Source organism: Protomyctophum parallelum (genome assembly GCF_964188405.1).
Source record: "Protomyctophum parallelum genome assembly, chromosome: 18".
NCBI lineage: Eukaryota > Metazoa > Chordata > Actinopteri > Myctophiformes > Myctophidae > Protomyctophum > Protomyctophum parallelum.
Genome location: NC_139716.1, coordinates 43,224,671 through 43,242,170, shown reverse-complemented (window position 1 = coordinate 43,242,170; position 17,500 = coordinate 43,224,671). Strand labels below are relative to the sequence as shown.

Genomic DNA, 17,500 nt, shown 5'->3' with positions numbered 1-17,500 from the left:
GTCCACTGTACCAAGACACCACAGACACATACTGTCCACTGTACCAAGACATCACAGACACATACTGTCCACTGTACCAAGACATCACAGACACATACTGTCCACTGTACCAAGACACCACAGACACATACTGTCCACTGTACCAAGACATCACAGACACATACTGTCCACTGTACCAAGACATCACAGACACATACTGTCCACTGTACCAAGACATCACAGACACATACTGTCCACTGTACCAAGACATCACAGACACATACTGTCCACTGTACCAAGACACCACAGACACATACTGTCCACTGTACCAAGACATCACAGACACATACTGTCCACTGTACCAAGACATCACAGACACATACTGTCCACTGTACCAAGACATCACAGACACATACTGTCCACTGTACCAAGACATCACAGACACAAACTGTCCACTGTACCAAGACATCACAGACACATACTGTCCACTGTACCAAGACACCACAGACACATACTGTCCACTGTACCAAGACATCACAGACACATACTGTCCACTGTACCAAGACATCAGAGACACATGCTGTCCACTGTACCAAGACACCACAGACACATACTGTCCACTGTACCAAGACATCACAGACAATGTGCAAACAACACAGCAGCAAGATTGGTGAGCTGATGTCAATGATATGATTAGGAGACTATACTATATCATTGTCTGCATCGAGTGACCTCACCTCGGTACATAGAGAGTGATATTCAACTGTTTAGAGACTGATGAGTGATGATTAGTTTACTTGACTATCTCTATGCATCTGATCCACTGTCTCATGTTGACCTTAAAAAAAACCTGTTTCTATGTCAGTGGTTAAGCTGGTCAAGCTCGTATCGCGGCACTCGGTGCTGCGCTACTATGAGCTTGTAGATCTGCTATTTCTCAATAGCTAAAGTATAACATAATGCTTAAAACACCAAAGGGCCAATCTTACCCCTTATCCTTAAAACTTATTTGCCATTTTTTTACTATTTTGAAATATCAAAATAGACGATATACCTACAAGCTCACCACAACGTGTCAATGTAGATCAGCTTGTTGAGCTATTTTTAAAGGAATGGAGCAACATTCCATCCTGTGTGAAGACAATGCAGGTCAACGATAGGCCCATGGGGCACGCCACAGAGGGCACAGCATGCATGCAACGAGTGTCCACATCTTTCTTATCTCGTCGTAGGACTTGTAGATCTACGGGTATAGATCAGAGGGTCCGGGGGACACCCTAGGCCAGTGGTTCCCAAAGTGGGGTCCGGGGACCCCTAGGGGTCCTTGAGAGAGTTCCAGCGGGTCCTCACAGCTAAATGATAACTAGGAACCAAATGGACCCTTATGGGTCTGTAACTCAGAGAGTGTACGAAATGAATTTGTACACTCTCAGTGTTGCATTAACTTTGATTTTACAATATACATTGGGGGTCCCAGAGAAAGAAATGCCATTAAATGGGGGTCCGTAGCCATATCAAACTGAGGGTCGTTGTTGAGAATCGCCGCTAGAGCTATAAAAATATAAATTGTCTCACGGGAGTCCCTGGCATATCTCTTCAAATGGGGGGTCCACGGACAATTTACTACGAGGGTCCTTGACGTGAAAAGGTTTGGGAACCATGCACTGCCCTAGGCTAGGGGCGTCCTCAGAGTTACCACTACGGTCTGCGTTCCATAACCAGTTGAACCCTCACATCCCAACTGGGCTATGCTGTTCTGCACAGAGACCTGGTGCAGTTCAGTGGTTTTCAACCCTTTTCACACCAAGGGACCATTATTTATACTGCATTATGAGCCACGTACGGACCACCATTTGATGACATTTAGCCTCTCGGACCCTGTGACATATACGTACTAGCGTCATGTCCAGGGGGTGTACCAAAACTAAAGACTGTTTTGTTGTCATTGGATTTTGTCCACAAAGCCATGCTGACATGCTGTGTTGATGTGTTGGCACCTTTAGGAGAGATAACAGGCAAACATTGATTCAAATTGATTGATCAACATTGACCAGATTAAACTGAGGTGAAAATTTCAGGCCTTTTAAGTTCTTTTTAAGATTTTTAAGACCACGGGGCAAGTATTTCCTACAGCTATATATAAAGTATTTGTTTAAAGTACTTCAGTGCACTACTATAGCAGACACTCCTCCACACACACAGGCTGTGACTAGCCAGCACATACCTGTGTGTGTGTGTGTGTGTGTGTGTGTGTGTGTGTGTGTGTGTGTGTGTGTGTGTGTGTGTGTGTGTGTGTGTGTGTGTGTGTGTGTGTGTGTGTGTGTGTGTGTGTGTGTGTGTGTGACTGTGTGTGTGACTGTGGAATGCAGAGGTGGCTTGTAGGTGTGTCTGTACTTGACAGGGCGAGCGAGAGAGAGAGACTTGCGCGCTTGTGCACACACACACACACACACACACACACACACACACACACACACACACACACACACACACACACACACACACACAGGAAGAGAGGGCGGGAGCTGGTAGCCATTGCAGCATTGGCAGGTAATTTCCCCACCTTCAAGGCTTATCCACGATTGGCCCGCTCAAAGCCAGACGTGAGCCAATCATATTGCAACATACTGACTGAGGTCAGATTGTTATTGATCGTGCAAATGTCTCTATGAATCAGCTTATTATTGGCTATCTGGACCTGTCAATCATTAACCCCTGTCTGTCTGTTCAATTTTAATTAAAAGGAACTTTATTGGCATGAGAAAACATATGTTTACATTGCCAAAGCAAAAGTGGAACAATACAATCAAGATAAAACAATGTACAAATATTGTAATATAAATAGGAATAAAATAAAGGTCTCTCTCTCTCTCTCTCTCTCTCTCTCTCTCTCTCTCTCAATGTGACCCAGTCAGACTCTCTCTATCTCTCTTTAACCCCCGCCCTAGCTCTCTCTCTTCGTCGCCTCCCACTCCTCTGTGTGTGTGTGTGTGTGTGTGTGTGTGTGTGTGTGTGTGTGTGTGTGTGTGTGTGTGTGTGTGTGTGTGTGTGTGTGTGTGTGTGTGTGTGTGTGTGTGTGTGTGTGTGTGTGTGTGTGTGTGTGTGTGTGTGTGTGTGTGCCTGTAGGCTGGGTGTGGCCTGCACTATATAACAAACTGCTCTGCTTCCTGGTTTATGTCAGACCTCTCTCTTCTCCTGTCTTCTCTCCTCTCTGCCGAGCACACTCCTAAAAACCAGGTGAGTTTGAACCCCTACTTGAAATACCTCAACAGTACTTTAAAAAACTGCTTTGAAAACTGCTCTGAAAACGACTTTAAAATCTGTTTTAAAAAGTACTTTAAAAAGTACTTTATGAAAGTACTTTTAAGTACACGTATGGGCCCTATAAGCGGCACTATAACCCAGAGTGCGACCGACCGGTCTACAAGCTCACATAGCTCTGAGATTGTAGATTGGTCTGGTATAAGTATAGAGGCTGCAGGAATGATATATAGTAAAGGCAAGACTCTTAAATTCTTGAATGTATTTTGTTTGGAAATATTACTTTTAAAGTATCTAATGTAGTGCTGTGAGACTGTCGGGTTGTGAGCTTGCATGTAGATCTGCTTGTTTTGTGGTGAAATCATGTCGAAATGCATTTTGAATTACTTTGAAGTATGTTTAAGGTGATTAAATCATGTCGAAATGCATTTTGAATTACTTTGAAGTATGTCTAAGATGATTAAATCATGTTGAAATGCATTTGAGATTACTTTTAAAGTATGTTAAAAGTGATTGTGATCATGATCAAGTTGTGAGCTTGTAGATCTGCCATTTCTTGCAGTTTAATGTTTTAAAAGTACTTGTATACTGAATTACTTCTTTACCGTTGGGAGAGGGGGGAGGGGGGGGGGGGGGGGTTCCTGGTTCAACTCCCCCCTAACTCCGGGTTGTCTGTCTGTCTTGCCTAAGCAGTTCCTCATCTGTTGTCTTCCTCATTGCTATCTCTCTCTCTCTCTCTCTCTCTCTCTCTCCCCTATAGCAGAAAGATAGCAGATCTACAAGCTCACAACTTGTACAGCTTGTAGATCTGCTCTTTTGGGCCAACGTTCCCCCCCAAAAAGGTTCCTATCACACAGATATTTGGTGCCCCAGGGGTCCCTGTAGTACCTCTGCACGCATACAAAAAAAAAGAATCCACAAAACTAACCAATTGTATCGTTTACAATGTCAATTTACATCGTCTACCATAGAGCAACTTTGGTTCAACTTTGACCCCTCTGACACATGGAACTATATAGTATATATCACTACGCCAGCAGCACTAAAGCATAGTTCCACATGGGACAGAGGGGTCAAAGTTTAACCAGAGCTGCCTACGCTATATGGTAGAAATATGTCAACAATACAAATGACGCTATAGTTTTGTGGATTAATTCATCTTTAATGCGTGGCCCCTCAGAGCCCCCCACCAAATGACTGGAACTACTTAATGTGTACAAAGAAGATATACGCACACCAAAGTCCTTGTGGCGGTGCCGGCAAAAAGGAGAAAACTGTAGAGGAGATCTTGAAAAAACCAGAAGGTGGCCGCCCGCACACGCCCAATAGCCAGAGTGCCAATATTTTATCAGGGAAACTACTTAATGTTCACCAAAACCAGACCAGAACTCCCACCACAGGACTCAGGCAATCAATTACTTTGTTTTGAAACCAGCTCTCTCTCCCCCCCCCCCCCCCCCCCCCCTCTCTCTCATTCAAAATGTGTTCTCTATGTCTCTCTACCATTCAAAATATCTCTCTCTCTCTCTCTCTCACACACACACACACACACACTCTCTCTCTCTCAGTGCCTGATGTATTCTCTATGCCTCTCGCCCTCCCCCATGCAGAATGTCTTCGTGGGATGCGTACCTGCCTAACCTCATGGCCCCAGACAGAGAAGGGATCACCATTGCCCAGGAGGCAGCCATCGTGGGGAAGCAGCCTGGATCCGAGGGCCTCTGGACGGGGAACGGCTCCTTGAAGAACATCACGGTAAGAGAATATACACATTATGTTATACGCTATAAGACAGTGGTTCCAAAAGTCCCAGGGGTCCTTGAGGGAGTTCCAGGGGGTCCCCCAGCTAAATGATAGTTTGTAACTAAATGGACCCTTATGGGTCTGTAACTCTTGAGAGTGGACAAATGGACCCTGACGGGGGAAATTTGCTTCAATTTGTACACTCTCAGAGTTAAATTAACATTGATTTTACAAGATAAATTGGGGGTCCCCCAGAGCTATGAATGCCATTAAATGGGGGTCCGTATAGACTAATCATGGATGTCAAACTGGGGGGGGTCCTTGAATTTAAATATCGCGCCACCGAGTGGCGCGATACGAGCTTGTAGGTCTGCTATTTTTGAATAATCGAAGAGCGACTGACATTTTTTAGAATCTGATCTCAGGTCAGAATGGGTTCATCAGGACCAGTGTGTGTCCGGCGGAAACCTTCGTATGAATCTGATCTCAGGTCAGAATGGGTTAAAAAAACACCATGGTACCTAGCAGACACTCACTGTACAATGTACACACTATAACTACACTCCACACACTCACTGTACAATATGCACTTTGTAACTACACTTTACAATGTAGGCATTTATGAGACGCTCTTAGTCCATTCTGACCTGAGATCAGATTCATACGAGGTTTCCGCCGGACACACACTGGTCTGATGAACCCATTCTGACCTGAGATCAGATTCTAAAAATGTCAGTCGCTCTTCGATTTTTCAAAAATAGCAGATCTACAAGCTCGTATCGCGCCACTCGGTGGCGCGATATGAGCTTGTAGATCTGCTATTTTTAAATAGCTAAAGCATAACATGATGCTGACACCAAAATGGGTGCCCGGTCAGAATGGGTTAGTCCAGAGCGTTTTACAGTAAGCAAGAACAACACACACATGGTAATATACATACATACATACATAGAAATCGTCATCAAGGATCATAAGCAAGATGAAAACCTAACATCTGTCTAACAGTAGAATATCTGTAACTATACACACACACACACACACACACACACACTATAACTACACACACTCACTACAACGGATTATTTTCCGTTTTGATGAATTGAATATGAAGGACACCAATGGAAACAAGCCATAGTGCTTTCTTTGGTTATAAATCCTCTTTAGCAGACCTTGTATTGTACTGTACTGTACTTTGCTTTGCTTTGTATGCAAACGGTTGATAAAGTAATCAATCAATCAAACTGTTGATAAAGCAATCAACCAATCAATGTAGCACGCACACTGTGGAACAATTTCAACACGATTGTTATAAATAAAGTGAATTGGATCAGATTGGTTAGTAGTAACATGTACAAACTATAACTAATGGATCCTTTAACCCATTCTGAACGGGCACCCATTTTGGTGTTGGCATCATGTTATGCTTTAGCTATTTAAAAATAGCAGATCTACAAGCTCATATCGCGCCACCGAGTGGCGCGATACGAGCCTGTAGGTCTGCTATTTTTGAAAAATCGAAGACACTTTTAGAATCTGATCTCAGGTCAGAATGGGTTAAGGACTTCACAGTAATGCAGCCAGGAAGCAAGACAGACAGACAGACAGACTCCATTGATCGAACATTGTATTTCATAGTATGTAGAAATTCATATTAGTTGTGTGTATGGGGGGAGGGGGGGGGTCTAGCGTGCCAAAGTGTCCTTGAGCAAGACACTGAACCCCCAACTGAGCAGGTTGTCGCTGATTGACGCGTCACATATTGCTGGACATTGTGAGCTTGTAGATCTGCTGTTTTTTGGCTTCGGGGTTCGGGTTGAAAAACGATGGCAAAAAAAAAAGAGAACATTTCCATAAAATGGAGTGAAAAGTTAACGTGTGTGTGTGTGTGTGTGTGTGTGTGTGTGTGTGTGTGTGTGTACTTTGACCGGGCGTCGGCCAATAGCAGAGCCTCTTGTTTGCATGGAACTGCTCTCCCCTCTCATTGGCTGTAGATTATTTCTTTAACAAGGCAACATGGGGGAAGTCATGCACATGGACTACAAGTCCCACATTGACTACAAGTCACAAATGGACTACAAGTCAAGTCTCAAATGGACTACAACTCCCACATTATTGATGTTGTCAAATAGTGCTACACTACTAGTGAAATTGACTTGCTGTAGCTAAAAAGTACCCAATTACATTTACTTAACATGTAAGTACTGCACTCAAGTACAATGTTGAGAGGTATTTGTAAGCCTACTTTACTGTAGTATTTCCAATTTCCAATACTTTTACTTCTACTCCACTATATATATATATATCCAATATTGTACTTTTACTCCATTACATTTATTTGAAAACTTTAGTTACTTTGTGGATTTGGGTTATTGTTACAAAACCTATACATTAACCACTTCAGCTCTATTTAGGCCTACATGTCTTTTGAAAATAGCAGATCTACAAGCTCACAATTAATTCCTTCACACAGTGAGCTTGTACATCTATATTTTCACCAGTGTTTCACTATTGTAGTATTAGTAGTAGTGTAGTATATTTACTATTGTAAATGTTTAAAGTAGCTAGGCTCATTTTAGTGTGAGCGACACACTTCCTCTTGCGCACACACACACACACACTGTCTCCTTATATGGTCATGAGCTCAGGCCTTTACAGGAAGTAGACACAAGAACACGTTCTGTCCGCATTGCACTTCCTGTTAGTCAGGCACACACACACACACACACACACACACACACACACACTGGAAAGAGGAATATAGCATCTATGATATGAGATGTCAGCAATTCTCTGTGTGTGTGTGTGTGTGTGTGTGTGTGTGTGTGTGTGGTTACTGCCTGTCATTTGAGCTATGCACACACACACACACACACACACACACACACGGTTGTGTAACTTGTAGTTTCAGGTCTGTGGTATGTGAAGGTTGACGCATTCTGTGTCTCAACTTGTTTCTCCTCTCCTCTCCTCTCTCTCCTCTCCTCTCTTCCCTTACAACCAAATGGACACTTACAGGGACCTGTAAGGGTCTAATGGAACCAAATGGACCCTTACAGGGACCTGTAAGGGTCTAATGGAACCAAATGGACCTGTAAGGCACTCTATATTTTTGGTACTTACATAGGAAACTAGACACATTACATCCTCCATGTTGGATCCACAGTGACATCACTAGAACTACATCCTCCATGTTGGATTCACAGTGACATCACTATAGAACTACATCCTCCATGTTGGATTCACAGTGACATCACTATAGAACTACATCCTCCATGTTGGATTCACAGTGACATCACTATAGAACTACATCCTCCATGTTGTATATGTTGTAGTCATCAGGCAGGAAAGCACAACCGAAATAAGTACTACACAAAATAATTCCCCACGATCATAATTTTAGGGCCTACCCAATAAAATACAATTTCCCCGTTGGATAACAAAGGTATACAGACACTTAACCCATTCTGACCTGAGATCAGATTCATACGAGGTTTCCGCCGGACACACACTGGTCTGATGAACCCATTCTGACCTGAGATCAGGTTCTAAAAATGTCAGTTGTTCTTCGATTTTTTTTCAAAAATAGCAGACCTACAAGCTCGTATCGCGCCACTCGGTGGCGCGATATGAGCTTGTAGATCTGCTATTTTTCAATAGCTTAAAGCATAACATGATGCTAACACCAAAATGGGTGCCCGGTCAGAATGGGTTAATAGTCTCTGGAAAGTACACTAAGAAACGGCAAACTACGCTGCATCAAGGATTGTATTGGGTAGGCCCTCTATCTGATCACAGGAATTATTGTGGGTACTTTCCGATTGCGGCTTGTGGTTTCCTGCCTGATGATTACAAATGACTAAATCAGTGAAGTTACAACTTGATGTAAATTACCATCCGCTTTCGTAGTGTAGTGTAGTGTAGTGTAGTGTAGTGTAGTGTAGTGTAGTGTAGTGTAGTGTAGTGTAGTGTAGTGTAGTGTAGTGTAGTGTAGACCACCAAAAGTGTCTGGCCAGAATGTGATACGTAGTACGATGATAAGAGCGCCCCTCACTTCACACAGGTGTGATCTTTTTCTTTTTGTGGTGCTAACTATATCCTTAGTCTGTCTCTCTCTCTCTGCCCTTCTCTGTTGTCTCTCTGCCTGTCTCTCTCTCTCTCTCTCTCTCTCTCTCTCTCTCATCCAGAAGAGATCAATAAGCTAGTACAGTGGTCCCAAAACATTCCTGACCTAGCTGACGCACCCCCCAACACTAAGTCTCGTTGCATTTGGGCGAAAATGATACATTTTTTTTAATATGATTATGGCAAATAATCACAGAGAGAAATACAGCTGTTATACTCCCGCAGCTGCTTAAATGGAGGTCCGTAGACTAATGCATGTCAAACTGGGGGTCCTTGAAATTAAACGGGTTGAGAATCACTACTAGAGCTGTAAAAATCTTCTCTTGTGGGGGTCCCTGGCATGTCTTCTTCAAATGGGGGTCTGCGGGCTCATTACTGTCAATTTGGGGCTTACCAGATTTTGCCGTTTGTGCTGAACACCATAAAACTGCCATTACCCATTTCATGTCCCTCACCCCGGGCGTTCGTGCACCACAAGGGGGGCATGCACCACAGTTTGGGAACCCCTGAGCTAGTAGGTGATGCTCTGTTTACCTCTGGTTTTAACTGATGTCTCTCTCTCTCTCTCTCTCGTACAGCCGGAGGAGATAAAGAAGCTCGTCGGGGACGAGAACGCTCTGTTCACGACCGGCTTCACGGTTGGCGGGGTTAGGTGCACCATGCTGAGGAACCTCATCAGGGACGAATCAGCAAAGAGCATGGACATCAGGACGAAGGCCACGCCCCCCGAGACAGAGACCTACAACATCGGAGTGTACAGGACGGGACAGGGTGAGACATGTAGCTGAACGTCTGTCTGTCTGTCTGCCTGCCTGTCTGTCTGTCTGCCCTTCAAAGCACACATTACAGCGGTCACTCTAACATTTGAAGGATTAGAGACCCTTCCTCACCCAGGAGTCAGCCCAGCTCCTTATCCAGACATCAAACTTTTGTAACTCTCTTACTGGCCTACCGGCATGCGCACTTAAGCCTCTCTATCCAGAATGCCGCAGCTCGCTTGGTCTTCAACCAGCCAAATCTCTCACATGTCTCCTCCCTTCTACGCTCCCTCCATTGGCTTTTGGTTACAGAGTACAAAACTCTGATGCTGGCCTTTAAAGCAACCAAAGTTATGGCACCCCCATATATTCAAAGTCTGATCTGACCCTACAAACCCCACACGTGCTGAGATCAGCCAACACAGGGAAGCTGGATGAACATTCACTAAAAACGCCGGGACAACACTCCACACGTCCCAGACTCTCCATTTACTCTTGTAAATCGCTTTGGATTAATAGTCTGCTAAATGCCTAAATTGTAAATAGTAAATAGTCTGTGTCTCTCTCCAGAAGTGATAGTAAAAGTGTCTACTCCGTCTGTCTCCTCTCCAGCTCTAGTGATAGTAAATTGTCTAACCTGTGTGTCTCTGTCTGTCTCCAGCTCTAGTGATAGTACATTGTCTAACCTGTGTGTCTCTGTCTGTCTCCAGCTCTAGTGATAGTAAATTGTCTAACCTGTGTGTCTCTGTCTGTCTCCAGCTCTAGTGATAGTAAATTGTCTAACCTGTGTGTCTCTGTCTGTCTCCAGCTCTAGTGATAGTAAAAGGCGTGTCAGGTGTTCACGGATCGAAGCTGAACCTTCGCGCTCTAGAGGTCGGCACATACCTGGACACCGCTGGCTACTAAACCTGACCACATGACCCCACATTCCCCCCCCCACACACACACACCTCTCCGACGTCCAAATTTCAAATATGGATGGATGCCCCCGACTCGCTCGCATGCTATCACCTCTGGACTCCATTACAGACAAGACAGACAGATTGTTTTTACGGTACAAATACATTGTCTTGTTGACATAATCTTGTTACAACATTTGGTCTTTTATTAAGTTAACTTTAGTTAAATATTGGATTATTTGCCTCAGGAATGTTAACATTTGGTCTTTTATTAAGTTAACATTAGTTAAATATTGTTTACGGTAATTGTCTCAGTAAATGTGACCAAAACAAAACTATAATCTCCATGGAGTGAGTGGTTGTCGATAGATAAAAAAAATAACTAATGCTGTAATGGACTCTAGAGGTGATGTCCTGCTCTTTAAGGATAAATATTGTATTAGTCATAATTATATGAATATAATTATACATATCGTGATAACGGTACTGCCATGTTTTAAATAAATGTCTTCATGAATGAATGAATGACAGGAGTGAGGCTTTACATACTGTATGATACAATTAGACATTAAATGACTGTAAAAATGTGTTGTAGCTTATCACCTGACCAATAAAAACACAAGATTCTATTGTGTGTGTGTGTGTGTGTGTGTGTGTGTGTGAGAGAGAAACTGGTTCAACCTGCAGCTAGTCATTAGCAAAACTGTTAGCAAACAATGGAGTGGGGGACACACCACTCACACACACACTCAAGGTGAGTCATGTGCACATTTGTAAACAGAAAACACGTTTTTAGGTCGGGATAGCAGTTTTATCCAATCCAAAGAGAGAACACATAGGAAGTGATAAAACTAGCAGATTGTAATTGGTGGAAACAAATTCAAACAATGCTTCACAGCAAAAAGTCTGGTGTTGAATTGACTCTCACAGAGTCCATTTCAACTCTTTTTCATACTCTATATAGGTCCACACTGTCTAGAGTTAAATTAACACTTTGGAAATCGTTCAACATTTAACACTAGCCCAAGAGTTCCTTCTTTATCAGAGTTTAAGTGTTTTGACAAATAACACTGTGCTGAGTTCTCTATATCAGATTTAGATAACACTGCTCTGAGTTAAAGGTTTACTCTGGTACAGAGGTAAATAAATTAATGTTTTACTCCTTACCAGAGTTAAATGAATTAATGTTTTACTCCTTACCAGAGTTAAATAAATGTTTTACTCTTTACCAGAGTTGAAGTAATTGGACAAATAACACTTTAAATCAGTTTAAAACATGTATTAATGTATTAACACTATAAATAGCCTGTATCCTGCATCCTAGACTCACTCAATTGAGAAAGGATGCAATCATGTGACCCTCCAGGGGTCCTGGGATGCAATACTGTACTGTGTCGTCATTGAAGTCGGACACATGACATGTCCCTGGGGAAAAGACCACCCCGGGCCCCGGCACCCAATTACATTGAGAACCTATTTAAATCACTGAAGACACATTAAACACAAAATGTGCTTTGAAAGTTCAAATGTCCCGAGTGAACGGTTTGCCTGGCATGGGATGAGGTGCTGATCCATGACGATGTAGAAGCTGTCGATCTTGCTCTGACGCCCAACAGCAAGGAGGTAGCTGCTACTACTGCTGTGGATTCTCCTGGTTGCGTAGATGCTCTTCCAAACTGCTGCATAACTAGGCTTGAGATAAGGAAACATTAGATAAGAATAAGGTGCAGCTGTGAAGATCTTGCCACTCGCTCTATAGTATAGGCTACATCGCACTCTGCTCTGTTGACATACTACCAATATGCTAGTAGTAGACACACTGATGATAGAGCGTAACAGGCTGTTATAAAACAAGAATGAAACACAGCAGTGAAGTCTAGGAAAAGCAGCATTTCTCAGAAGAGAAGAGGAGGAATTACTTTAACATTAATGAAAATCACATCCCTGAAGACTGACTTTTTTTTTTTTTTATCTCCATAATATCATTACCTTAAAGACTCAAGTTTTGTTGTCACTTTTGGGTCAATTGTAAGACTATCCATAATGCAACGCAACGCGTTGTGAGCTTTCATGTATATTGGCTATTTTCAAATAGCCAAAGGTTAAATAGGACGTGGTAAATGTATATGTTTTGTAATAATAATTCAAATCTATAACTAGCATTTTCAAATGAATGTAAATGTAGTGGAGTAAGAGTGCATTTGCCTCTGAGATGTACGGACTCCACTACATTTCTAAATTAGAAATACTCTATCACAGTAATTAAAGTAAATGTACTTTCCACCACTGTAGGTTGGCTTGCCTTGCGTTTAATAAAAAAAAATAAAAAAATAAAAAGGAATCTGGCTTTGCTGCCACAGTGCCACCTTGTGGCGATAACAGTACACTGCAAATGTTATAAAGCATAAATCGTACTGGCGTTTCTAATAATGAGCGACAATAAACGTGTGTTGTGTGAGGCATCATGGTGTAGCATGCTAGCTGCTAGCTCTATACTACTATGCGTATACAGTGCTATAGGCCTATACACAATGCTAGGCTAGCTATAAAATGCTAGGCTATCTAAATTAATTTGAGATGTAGGCTAGTGTTTTTGTTGCTCTGTAATTCTTTTTATTTATTATTATTTTATAATTTATTTATGTTCTTGTGCACCTAGTTGTAAAAATTGTTTTGAAAGTTTAAGGCACTTTATAAATAAAATGACCTTACCTTTAATAGCTATATGTTATTCAAAATACTGCACAACCAAGTGTGGCTGGTGTGATTATATCCACAAGCTCTTCTTACTAAACTACCTGTTGTATAAATATTCTTCACAGTTTATTTATTGAATGCACTTCCCATTGCAATCTGAACTGCGACTCACTCTTCAGACTACATTTTAGCCTGTAGCTGCACTTACACTGGTCAAAAAAACACCTTGAAGACCCTTCAAGAGTTGTTTTGTATGTTAGCGTAACACCCAGGAATCGAACCCAGGTCCGCCGGCCAACATCTTAAGTTCTTAATAACCACTAAGCCAAAGCAATAGAGGGTATGCGCCTTAGAGTATGTATGGTGTGCACATGCTTAAAGTGAATGGCACATCGAGTGGCAAAGCAACATGCAAAGTGAGCTTAACATTGTTTAACGTTGTTTAACCCATTCTGACCGGGCACCCATTTTGATGTCAGCATCATGTTATGCTTTAGCTATTTAAAAATAGCAGATCTACAAGCTCATATCGCGCCACCGAGTGGCGCGATACGAGCTTGTAGGTCTGCTATTTTTTGAAAAATCAAAGAACGACTGACATTTTTAGAATCTGATCTCAGGTCAGAATGGGTTCATCAGACCAGTGTGTGTCCAGTCGGAAACCTCGTATGAATCTGATCTCAGGTCAGAATGGCTTAAAGTGAATGGCACATCGAATGGCAAATCGAGTGGCAAAGCAACATGCAAAGTGAGCTTAACATTGTTTAACGTTGTTTAATAATGCAATCAGATAGGACTTTTCTGTGTGGATGTCTGGGCTGTCAAGGCCAGAAAGTAAGGCTCAGTAGGCATTCCTGCATAACTTCCTGGTTTGATGATGATGTCGTCACGTGCATACCCTCTATTGCCTATTGGCTCAGGGGAGATATGAGACTTCTGAGGTCATCAGGCTGAGGCTGTGAGCCACTGCTATACAATAGCCTTCAGTTAATACAGCTCTACATGTTCAAATCCCTGTTCTCCTATAGTTAATGCAGTAATGCTGGAGTGTTTCAACTTTACTAACTGAAGGCTAACACAAAATTACCAGGAGACTTTGTCTGAGTGTGTCTGACTGATGGTGCAGTGGTCTAATGATCAGACACTGTACGGACATTCCATGTTCAAGTCCCATTGCTCCTATATAGCAATGCTGGAGTGCTTTATTGAACTTTTCAAGGCTTGAAAAAAATCAACTCATAAGCACCAGGATGGTGCCTTGGCTCAATGGTGTGGTGACCTTGTACAAGGTTTCGTTCTTTGAGTATGCATTACCTATATGGTAACAGTCCACAGCACCTCAAAGGCCCTTAAAACAAGGTTCCAGACTTCAAAAAACAAATTGGTCAGGCTACTACTTGGCCTCACTCCCAGGCCAGAACCCACCTCACCCTCACCCCTGCCCCTTTTGATAGGCTGGAATGGCTGGGTCTGGTCTACAAGATTCACTACATCACCAAGATACCCATGTGGCATGTACTTCCTTAATGTCAACAAAATCCACACTCCCAACACAAGAGGGAGTTCAACAAACCATGTGCAAATCATGTTCGGTTCGGCTCAAACAAGGGATGGCACACAAATGTGGAACGCCCTACCAACAGCCATTGAGACATGTGCATCCCTTGACTCCTTCAAAACCGCTCTAAAAGAGCACGGCTGCACTGGCAGGCCCCATAAACAAAAGGTCTCAGTTCCACCCCCACCCCTTCTCTTTAAATATTATGAATTGAAAATGGTGGACCCTGTTGTGAACAAGTCTCAGTGTTTATCATGGTTTTTATATTGACTTGTCTTGTGCTTTCGTTTGAAATGTACCCATTCTACATACTGTGAAATACGATTTTCAATCAATCATTGACCATGTGTTGTTCTTGTTTAGGCCTACTGGATTAAGTGCCGAAATTGGAAACATTTCTGGCACACAGGATGAAATCCTCTTTGCCAGACTCAATTTACAATTTACAATTTAGGCATTTATCAGACGCTCTTAATCCAGAGCGATTTACAATAATCAAGAACAAAAGCATGGGAATACATCACAAAAGCATTTATCATAAAACATGCGTAAGCTAAGAAAGTAACAGTGGAATATCTATATTATGAGACTATACATATATACTACTATGCTATACATATGTACTATGGCGTGCTATGACTATATACAATGCAATTATAGTGCCGTCTACATAACATGATATAAGTCTGTATCAGATGCTATCTAAGTCTACAGAAATGCTATCTAAGGGGGTAGGGTAAGTGCTATGGGCCATGATGGAGTCTAACAAGGTGGGTTTTCAGACTACGGCGGAAGATTGGGAGTGATGCTGCAGTTCTGACTGCAATGGGAAGTGCATTCCACAGTTTTGGAGCCAGAAGGGAGAAGAGTTTGGGACGTGTGGAGCGTTGTCCCGGCGTCAACACAAACACGTATATTTCTTTAAAATCGTGAAAAAACATACAATCCCACATAATAATTATACACATCCTATGCTTTCATAATTTCATTTTCTACAATTTAAAATATAGGTCCACAATAATTCATGTGCACTCACTCACACGCTCTCACTTTTTTGTATACAAGCCAGCTCTATAATTGTACAAAAAGTATTTTGTTGACCAAAAATGTGTCAAGTCTATTCTTAAAAGTATGAAGGAGCCTAGACCACTTCCTCTGTAAGTTTAATTGTACCGTGTTCTTACAGCTCCAAGTGTAAAGAAAATATCTTTTCCGAGTGATACTTTAGTCACTCAGATCTTTTTTACATTTTTTTTGGTCATAACATATATATACCTGTTATTCACAAACTCGTCTCCTGTAAAGTCATATATCTGGTGGACAAGTTTATAGACCTCAATTATATCTCCTCTAGACCAGCGCTTCCCAAACCTATTAGCCTGTGACCTAAAACAGAAATGTGATGTCTCCCCGGGACACAAACTAGTGAAAATAGCAGATCTACAAATTCTACAAGATCTACTTGTAGATCGGCAATTTTCACTACTACTTAAACATTTGATTTCGAATTTATTAGAAATCCTCTTTGATTTCATGAAATTACTGAAAATAAAAGAGCTTTTTGGGGGGATTCTTCTTTTTTTTATATATATATATAAAAGTGTCCGACCCACTGTTGGGAAACACTGGTCTAGACTGTGCCTCCTACACTAACGTAGGCATCCTTTCTATGACAGTTCTTTCAGACCTGGTATTCATTTAGTAGCCCTTCTCTGAACCTTCTCAATGTTCTCTCTATATATATTTGATTCTGTAAGGGCACCCAGATTCAAGATGAGATCACACCAAGGATTTGCATACCGGTATAAATAATTATTTACGTATTTTTTTTTAAGGTCTAATTATCGTCAACATGGAGTTTGCCTTTTTTTCTTTTACTTTTTTCAGAGATGAGCATTTGAAATTCTAATGAATTATCAACCACAAACCCCTGTATGCTTTTCTTCCTCTACTTTATGAATTACCAGATCTCCAACTGTATAATTATTAGCCAAGTTGTCACCCAATGTACAATTGTTTACATGTATATGGACCAACAAATAATGATAGGACAACAAAGCAGAAGCAAAAACCACGATTTGAATTAATTATTCATCTACTTTATAGCTCATGGTTCATGACATGACGTCATAATAATATAATTCATTATTATTACATTCTTTCTTATTACAAAAAGAATATGTGTGTGTGTGTGTGTGTGTGTGTGTGTGTGTGTGTGTGTGTGTGTGTGTGTGTGTGTGTGTGTGTGCGCAGGATAACCGGGACAGTTTTGACCCTCTCAGTGGCTCTAAAACCAAGTTATGTTCATGTCTAGAACCCCCTAATGAATATGTACAGTATTCCTATCAATTATTAATGAACATATTTTGTGCCAGAGATCAGGACAGAATAGAGAATCATTATGATGTAAAAGTTTTACAAATCACTGCTGTAACGAGAGCGCTCTCTCTCTGTGTGTGTGTTCTGTGTGTGTGTGTGTGTGT

General features: G+C 41.8%; 1 protein-coding gene across 1 annotated transcript; it reads left to right on the top strand.

Annotated features, from left to right (window-relative positions):
* The first annotated feature begins 3,084 nt into the window (after positions 1–3,084).
* On the top strand, positions 3,085–11,391 carry pfn1 (profilin 1). The gene is made up of 4 exons (XM_083788719.1): positions 3,085–3,216; positions 4,851–4,995; positions 9,684–9,876; positions 10,672–11,391. Exons 2-4 carry the CDS (start codon positions 4,852–4,854, stop codon positions 10,767–10,769), a joined length of 435 nt encoding a protein of 144 aa, XP_083644845.1. The 5' UTR covers positions 3,085–3,216; position 4,851; the 3' UTR covers positions 10,770–11,391.
* The last annotated feature ends 6,109 nt before the right edge of the window (positions 11,392–17,500 follow it).

Coding starts and splice junctions, on each gene's coding strand:
- pfn1 (XM_083788719.1), top strand. CDS start 4,852: ATGTCTTCGTGGGATGCGTACCTGCCTAACCTCATGGCCCCAGACAGA. Junction 4,996..9,683: donor GCTCCTTGAAGAACATCACG/GTAAGAGAATAT, acceptor TCTCTCGTACAG/CCGGAGGAGATAAAGAAGCT. Junction 9,877..10,671: donor AGTGTACAGGACGGGACAGG/GTGAGACATGTA, acceptor GTCTGTCTCCAG/CTCTAGTGATAGTAAAAGGC.